General features: G+C 40.1%; 1 protein-coding gene across 25 annotated transcripts in view; it reads right to left on the reverse strand.

The window, feature by feature from the left end:
* The window catches only part of LOC122908449 (ABI family member 3 binding protein), a 250,542-nt gene extending 245,037 nt beyond the window's left edge, over nucleotides 1–5,505 (reverse strand). For 24 of the 25 annotated variants that reach the window (XM_044251252.1, XM_044251253.1, XM_044251244.1 and 21 more), the window contains exon 1: nucleotides 5,325–5,505. In XM_044251252.1, coding sequence (XP_044107187.1) covers nucleotides 5,325–5,403 — 79 coding nt within the window. In that variant the 5' untranslated portion in view covers nucleotides 5,404–5,505. The remainder of the gene's footprint in view (nucleotides 1–5,324) is intronic. The other variant, XM_044251254.1, reaches the window with a different exon arrangement.
* Nucleotides 5,506–8,981: the final 3,476 nt, after the last annotated feature.

The following is an 8,981-nucleotide window of genomic DNA, read 5'->3' on the forward strand; positions in this document are numbered from 1 at the left end:
CACTATTTGAATAGACAAATCAATAAAACTGCCATAAAACTTTAGAGCTCTCAAAGACGCTAAAATAATTCTCCCATGATTTTCAAACTTTTTTTGTTTCCTTTTAGCAGGGGAGCCATTTTTTCCAATGCACTATTTTCCAGTGACACCAGCGCATAAATACATACCACTTACTAAAAGCAGAGTTCTACCCATTAGGCTTCTTTTGCACTCCACACCATTCCTCCCCTCCCCCCGCCCCCGCAACATCCTTGCCCTGAGATTTAAGAGATCTTCTTCAGCCCCTTTCAAGTATCAGTCACCTTTGGGGGAAATGGACTGGGCCACTTGAGCAACACATGAAATTTTGTCAAAGTGAGATTGGGAGGAATCCATGGAGAGTGAGAACCAGACCCCAGGCACGTGTCTGGGAAGGTTTATAGGGCAAGACACAGGAGTCCTCCTCTCCAAAGACAAGCTTCTATTCCCTCTTTGTAATTAATCCTGGGGAGTCAGGGCAGAAAGAGACAAGGAAGACACAGTTGCATCCTGTGTGGACTTCCCAGTCCTGGCTTCTTCTCTGAGTCCTTTAACACCCAGCTGAGCACAGGCACCTGGGGGGTGACCTGGCATCTGGCCATGCAGCTGTCTCTGTCAGGAAGGTCTCTCACCTCTCAGCCATCCTCTTCCTTGCCCCAACTTCTATTTGTCTTCCAGGCCTCTACTAAGTACTTTATCCTCTCCTAATTCTTGATCCCTCCAGGCTGGATTGGGTCTTTATGGCTGTTCTCAAAACTCTTTGTGCTTCACCCAAATTGGAGGATAATCTCACTCTATTATAATTATTTCTTTACATCCCTGTCTCCTCCATTAACTGGTCAGCTTCTTGAAGACAAGTGCCAAGCTGTGTCTTCCTAGCCTCAGTGCTCTGCATATACATGGAATATAATAATATAATTCATAACAATTAATAATTCATAATATAATTCATAAAAATTCATAATTGTTATGAATAAATTAGCTTATCTTCCCATAAAGCAGGAAATTGATATTACACAGAAGTTAAGGGTATAGCCTCTGGCCACTTGCTGACTGTGTGACTGCAAATCACTTAAACACTCTGAACACAATTTTATGCTCTGTAAAATAAGAATGGTAGAATACCTGCTTATAGGGACCTTGGAGAGTTTAGATTTTCCACATTCAAGATATTTAGCCCTAAATTACCACAGGCAATCTGAGCCCCAAAAATGTTGGTAAGAATTATTGTTATTATTACCATCTGCCCCTGGTTTTGGTCCTGGGAATCCGTGATTTCTACCCTGTCAGGTAAGAACCTGAGGCAAGGAGCCAGCTGCCTCTTTGCTCTGCCACATGCCAAGAGTCACACCCAAGAGCCTTAGGCCTTCAGGCTATCTGATTACACTTGTATCTTGGATGTTCCCCTGTGATTTTCCTCACACGTGCCTCAGGATTGATAGCATTAGCTAGAAATAGTAGCCTTGCCTTCTTGCTGATTACTATCTTCCACACAGAGGAGTTTCTGCAAAGAGGTATGTCAAGCCCCTCATGTCCCACCATGAGCTTTTGTTGGCTTCCTTCACTACATATTGTTCTCTGTGGTTTTTATCTTAGCCTGGTATGCAATAGGGGAAGAAAAATTCTGTGGTGCCAAGAATAAAGATTCCAAGAGGTAGCTGGAGCACAGGGGCTTTCAAAAGTTTAAACAATACGGTGATTCTTCTCAGGGCCTGTACATTGTGGCTTAATTCTCTTCCTGAAAAACAAGTACAAGGGGATCTCTCCAGGAAGCACTGTGAGGCCTTACCAATCCCCAGGGAAAGCTGATCCTGAGGCAAAGGTGCAGCTTTCCATAGAAAAGAACAATGTTTGGTCTTGGCAATCAAACACTGGTTGATGATGGTGAAGCTAGAGCCCAGGAGAGGTCTTCTCTCATTGTCTGTAGAGCAACCCTTAACTCCCTTGCCCCACCTTTCTGCCAAGAACATGATGCCTGAATGTATTGCCCTTCAAGAGATTTGTCAGTTTGGACCCAAGATCACAAATTATAGTTGCACATATTTTAAAATATTGATCCATTTTTCTATGACCCAATTAACATTATATCTCATCTCATTTAATTCTAAAACACTATGAGATAGTTATCATTATTCCCCTTTTACAGATGAGAAAAATGAGGTTTAGCAAAGGTAAATCATTTACAAAAACACATACTCATTAAGTGGTAGCAAGGAAAAGAGATCCATTAGTAATAGTCTCTAACTTTAAGCTTTTGAAAAGTAAGAAAGACACTTCCAATATCTTATTTTCTATAACAAAGTATGTGGCTAGGTAAGCAAATAAGCAAAGACAGGGACAAATAAAATCTTATTTAACAAATAATTTTTCTTATTATATATATATATATATATATGGCTATTCTTAAAAAATTTTAGGAAAAATATTTTTCTTAAAAATATATATATAGCTATTTGTAAGAAAAATATATATCTCTCAACTATATATGACAACTAAACAGATATATAGTTACAATAATTTGTGTATGTATGTGTATAGGACATGTTCTTGGGGAAATGTGAAATTAAGGTAATGGTTATGATATTTGCAAGAAAAATTGTATTCACGAGAAGGGTAGCATCCACACATATACTGCACAATATAACTAGTACTTTGGGGTAGAGAAATCTGTTTACCAGGTGGGAAAAAAGGCAAGACATGCAATTCTGACTTGAATCCTGTCCTGGTTCTGCCATCAATGAGGGGAAAGTTACTAAGCTTCCTGCCTTTGGGTGTCTTCATTTACAAAATAAACAGTTAAGCTAGGGCATTGGCTCCCAAATAGTGGCCTGTGATGAAATTTTCATTAGTTGATGGTGAAAGAGAAAAATAAAAACAATAGACTTACTTGTATAAATTCATTTATTTTATAAATATGTTAAAATGCCTTGTTGTGATGAACAATGGGGATTTTGTATCCTCTTTGAACATCCTCAAACAATTCAACTATGTCCTCTGGAATGGAACCCTGATAGTGAAAGTATATCTGTCTTTTTACCAGTTCATAAATCAAAAGGTCTGGCCACCACTCAATTAACCCTTAATGTCCTGTCCAGCTTCAAAATTCTAGCCTCTTCTTAAATCACAGATGATATAAAACTAACTCTAAAGTGGAAAGGAAAAAGAAGAGAATGCTTTTATTCCCCCTCACCTCCATTCTTGTTTAGCTCATCATTTCCCCAAATGTGTTCTGTGAAATGAACAAAATATTATAGCTATTATATATTATATTATAATTTTATTATTATAATTATTATATTATAGCTATTTCACTAGGAAATGGATTGAGTTTGAGAAACAATGGGTTAAAAATATTCTGCAGGTTTTTTTACTGAGTGATTCTCAGACCTTGTGAAATTCTCACATCTGTTGGGACTCCCCAGAAGACAACAAAGCACGAACACTCCTTAAGTTATTGGTGGAGAGCAGATGCTTGCTCAACTTCTTTTGAGGACAGTACACCTATTCTTGGAACATAGTTTGAGAAAGGTGACTTCAGCTAAAAGAAAGTTCCTTAGTAGTTTCCATAATAGAGAAAAAACATAGCACCAGAGACAAGAAAATTGCCAATTATTTTATAATACAATTATTTTAATTTGACAGGGCTTTTTAACAACTACCAAAGCCATGGATATTTCTTAAAATTACAAAAGAAACCTGGATGAGAATTCTTCAAATTAAAGTGCAACGAACCAGACAAAGTTTTGTGGCCATTCTGGGCAACTTTTCTATTTTTTTTTTTTAACCACAATAAATAAAGGAAAACTGTGTCAAGAGATTTGTATCCACTGATTGCAACATGATAATTAAAACATTTGGAATTTGCAGAAGTCTGTAGTAAAAAAAGTATGGCTCTAATCCCTACACAGTGAACATTAGGTAAAATAAAACCATCTGTAGGTATTGAGCCTGAGAAAACCCAATTGCTCTCCAATGATGTGTCCTTGTTAAATATTTCAGGAGAAGGAACAATTAATTCTAAATGCTTGTGCCTCCTAATTGACTTACTTAAACACTTTCACTATGATCAAGCAACAAAATTCTTAATAGACGAAAAAGATCTAATAGTATATGTTTTTACTATTTATTTATTTATTTCTACATAATTATCTGATCAGCATTAAGAAGGTTTCCTCAGCCCTTTTTATTGCTTTTTACATCACCAAGCGAAATAGCAACTAGCTAAGGCCTCCAGCCCTCACATTCTGGATTCAAGTTTCACTTGCCACACTGAGGAGAGAAGAGTTTTCACTTGAGACAGGATGATTTTGGAACAAACTATCCAAAGGGAGGACCCAAGAAGGATCTTTTGGATAATCTGACACTAACAACTTTCCTTTCTGATTCTGTGCACACCAGGTTTTTGACAAGCCTGTGGCTCTGCATTACCTCTGATATTTTCCATCATAACTGTGTATTAAGTTCAGCCTGTTTTTCATAACCCTGCTGACTACGACAGTCTGCAGCCATAAAAAGCCTTCCCTGACCTGCAGTTGGCTTAGAAAATGCCTCTGCAGATGAACAAAAGAGTACATGCAATGTTTATGTTCGGAGACAGGAGAGAGGCAAACTCTTGTGGCAGTGCTGATAGGCGCAAAAGACTTTTAGGGTCTAAATTTAGAAAGGTTAATTTTCTTTTGATGGCATTTGTAAACAAAATACCAACACTAAAATGAGAGCAATTTAGCCGGGAAAAGGGGGAGTGTCCCATCCAGCAGATCAAACCCTCTTCCAAACTCCCCTGGAGAGAAGTGTCTACACATTAGCACATGATCATACTTTGGTGTGCCCTGCTCGAGTCCCTCAACCCCCAAGTTAGCAAGTATGTGTGAGGTTTACACAATCCAAAGTTTCAGAATCCGCTCCCTTTATACCTAAAGCCAGTACTGGTTTAATCTCTGGGAAGGGGAATAAAAACACCAAACAACACTTTTTAATAGACTACCATACCCATCTACCAAGACTCAATATACAAATACTATAGTTTCAATCTACAGCATTCAAGCCACTGTGAACCTGTTAAACCTAAGAAGTTGGTCTTCATCTTTGCATTAAAGAGATTCAACTGAAAAGTAAATAGCAGAGGGGGTAAATAAAAGGTAAAAGTTAAAGCAACTGCTTCACACATCTGAACTTTGACTCTCCACAGAAGAACTGTATTCCCCCACCCCCCAACCTGGTAAAGCAGATCACACTTAATTTTGACATTTAAAAACGAGTATCTCTCAAAAATTATTTTTAAAACACAAAACAGCAGAGCTACTTGCCTTTTGGCAATTTCTGTGCATTTCCCAGGGCTAGTGCAATACTTCCACAGAAAAGCAGACACCCCAAGCTGGACAGCATGTTGCATTTGCCACCTCACACGGGGAGTGATGCTGGTGGGCGCCCCGCAACCCTGGAGCCGCATTTAAGTGGACTGTCTCCCAGTGACAGAGGCGGGCGGCTGCACTTAGCTCTGCTGTGGGCTTACTCACAGGGGGTGGAGACAAAATGACATCACACCCTTTCCCACACATACCAAAAAAAAAAAAAAAAAAAAAAGGCACAACAGCAAAAACATACCATCACATTTCTCTCTGCTAGGTTGTCACTGTCTGTTCTCTCTGTGATATAAACATTGAAATTTTCATCAATCTATATATGTGAAAGAAAAAGTACTTAGGCAGTTCTTAACCATTTGATGAACTACTTTTAAAAATCTAGAAAGGCATACCCCAAACCACTGGAACAGAATAAAGCCTTATTAAGAAGGAAACTGTTTTTAATTATCTACTAAAACAATCCAATTCTTCTTTTAAATGGGAGTAAACTTGTAAAAGTACACTTTGAACCATTCCGAAGTTCCAATATCACGAGAAATTTTAAAGAGTAAGTCATTGGTGAGATAGCAACTCGTTATACATAACACATGTATGTATATAAGTGTATATACACACACAGATACATAGGTCCGTCTATTCTAGAGATCTGGATGTAGAAATGGAGAAATCGCTACGATCCCTAGCTCTGGGCCAGCCTCTGGAATAGTGTTCTTATCTATATGATTGCATTGTAATCTTCACAGTGGCTATACAGGAGACACAGTGTTATTCTCATTTTACCAGTGAGAAAAACTGAGGTTCAGAGAGGTTAAGTCTCCAGACCACACCGGGGAATTCTAATGGCTGATCATTTTGGGGGGCTCTGGAGCAGAACTGACTGCAGTTTAAATCTGGATGCTCTGTGCCTTTGAGCAAATTTCTCCATCTATATCTCATCAATATTGTGTAAATTCAAGGGCTTGTTCCTTGTGAGGCACTGACCTGATCAATTCACACATATTCACCCATTTCTTCCCCCAAAAGAACCTAACGGGCAGGCATTGTCATCATCTGCATTTTCCAGACAGAGAAATGGGGCACAAAGAGGTTAAGTGAAAGGCTTGAGGTCATAGTGCGTGTCAGCAACTGAACTGGGCGTTCTAATCTGGCAATTTAACTCCAGAGCCTCCGCTTGTAATGGCCATTCTTTCCATTCTAAACCAGAGATGGTAGTATCAATTTCATAAATTTGCTAGCAGGAAGGACTTTTGGACAGTACTTACCATAGCACCTGGTATACAAAAAGCGTATTATAAAGGACGGCCACTGAAAACTCCAATAATGACAGTAACAAAGCCCCCAATTAAGGAGAACTATGATTCTAACTGGACTTGTCGGTCTCTAAGCCGCACAGTTCCTCTCTCCCTCACCCGCAATCTAGACACGTCACAGGAACAAATGGGTTAATAGTGTACTCGAAATGCCACCCAAACATTTATATTGACTCTGAAAATAGCTCGTTTCATGGGTTTGCTGTAGCTGAACCCAAACACTAAGTGGGAAGTGGAATCATGCTGGTCAAATAAAATTCTACTCAAAAAAGTTACCAAAAGAAAAATTGAAGAGACAGCCCCATCTTCCAAAAAAAGCGTGAGAAGGCACATTGTTAAAGTCATTTGGAGCCAGCCAGGTCTAAGCTCTCACCATAGGAATGCTCTGGCACCGGCTACGGAAGGGATTGGGTTATTTAACAGGTCTTTTTCATCTCTAATTTTTCACTTGGATAGGCAGCTCTCGCAAACCCAAGTTTGGACATTCATCCAGCTGGCACGGCAGTCTTGGCTTCTATATGCCAGTGCCATCAACTTAAGCCAGTGAGGCCACTGTGCTAGCAGGAAACGACAGGTTTTCTGAGAGGGGGGGAGAAAAAACCAGCAGAAATTCTGAAAAGAAGGCCGGTTCCTCCAACAGTGAGGGGCCGGTCCCAGAGTTAGGTAATGGAATTCAAGAGTCAGCCTCTACTTGGCCCTCAGGCTAAGTCCCATCGTTAGCAACCAGTACTGGCAGTTTGGAACTGACTGGGGGCTAATTAAATAGAGGGCAATCTCCAACTGTTTTGCCCGGAAAAATTACCTTAGCTAGTAAGACAAGGAGCATTCAATGCAGATGTTAAGGCATTAGAGGTCTCCTCAGACCAGGGAGGAGGAACATCCTCAAGAATGGACCGTGTCAAAGGAGGTTGTCCACTTTTTGCAGAGAACAGGAAATTTGTGGTCTTGTCAGAGTCCCCACATAAAGAGGAGGTACAAATGTTCCAGAAGCACTCTTAAGAATGCTGACATTAAGCCTTGGTTCAAATGTCTCTGCAGGCACTTATGTCTGTATTTATCCATAAATATAAAAATGTGATGCTCCATGGGGCGCCTGGGTGGCTCAGTGGGTTAAATGTCTGCCTTTCGCTCAGGTCAGGATCCCAGGGTCCTGGAATAGAGCCTGGCATAGGGCCCCAGCCCCGCATAGGGCTCCCTGCTCAGCGGGGAGCCTGCTTCTCCCTCTGCCCCCTGCTTGTGTTTGCTCTCTCTCTCTTTCTCAAACAAATAAATAAAATCTTTGGGGGGGAAAGTGTGGGACACCTCGGTGGCTCAGTCAGTTAAGTATCTGCCTTCGGCTTGGGTCAGGATCCCAGGGTCCTGGGATCAAGTCCTGAGGTTGGGCTCCTTGCTCACTGGGAAGCCTGCTTCTCCCTCTTCTTCTGTCTGGCACTCCCCCTGAATGTGCTCCCACTCTCTGACAAGTAAATTTTAAAAAGTAAATCAAAGCAAAACAAAAAACCATGAAGTTCCAGGACAATATTGAATTATCACCAATATTCACAGACTAACAATATTTACAACACCGAGCAACACTGGTGTCAAATAGGATTTCTGGATGATGATGATGTATCAGTGTGAGTTCATCAGTTGTGACAACTGTAACCAATTTGTAACAAACTCTGGTGTGGGATGTTCATAATGAGGAGGGCAAAGTGTATATGGTGTATCTCTGCATGTGCAGGGGTAGGTATGTGAGAAATCTCTCCATATTCCACTCAATTTTGCTGTGATCCTAAACTGCTCTACAAAAATAAAATCGATTCCCTAAAACAAATATCTCTGTTGGGAGGACATTCAGAAATAACTCCTGGAAAAACACATAAAATATATTTGTATTTTCTCTGTGTTCTGTGAAGGGATAATCCATGCTTGTTTGTTTGTCATGGTAGCCGGTGCCTAGATAATAAGGATGCAGTATGATGAGTAAGTGTCAAATGAAACAATCCATCAATTCCTCCAAATAGTCTAAAGGGATTAAGCTAGGGAAAGCCAAACCATGCCCTGGAATGCACAGTTGTTGGGGGACAATTCTCCAAGGGACCTTCATGTTTCTGTGTATATTATAAGCAAAAGTATTGATTTCCTGTGCTCTAGACTATCTTTTCAAAGACGTTTATATAGGAAACAGCCTTGGAAGATAGAAGTTTTTTAACTGTCCCTCAGAATAAAAGGTAACGTTTCCTTCTGGGGAAAAGGGAACACATGCTCATATCCTACTAACAAAGAATCAAGTTCCCTAAACTCAGGG

Source organism: Neovison vison, chromosome 6, assembly GCF_020171115.1.
Source record: "Neovison vison isolate M4711 chromosome 6, ASM_NN_V1, whole genome shotgun sequence".
Classification (NCBI taxonomy): Eukaryota; Metazoa; Chordata; class Mammalia; order Carnivora; family Mustelidae; genus Neogale; species Neogale vison.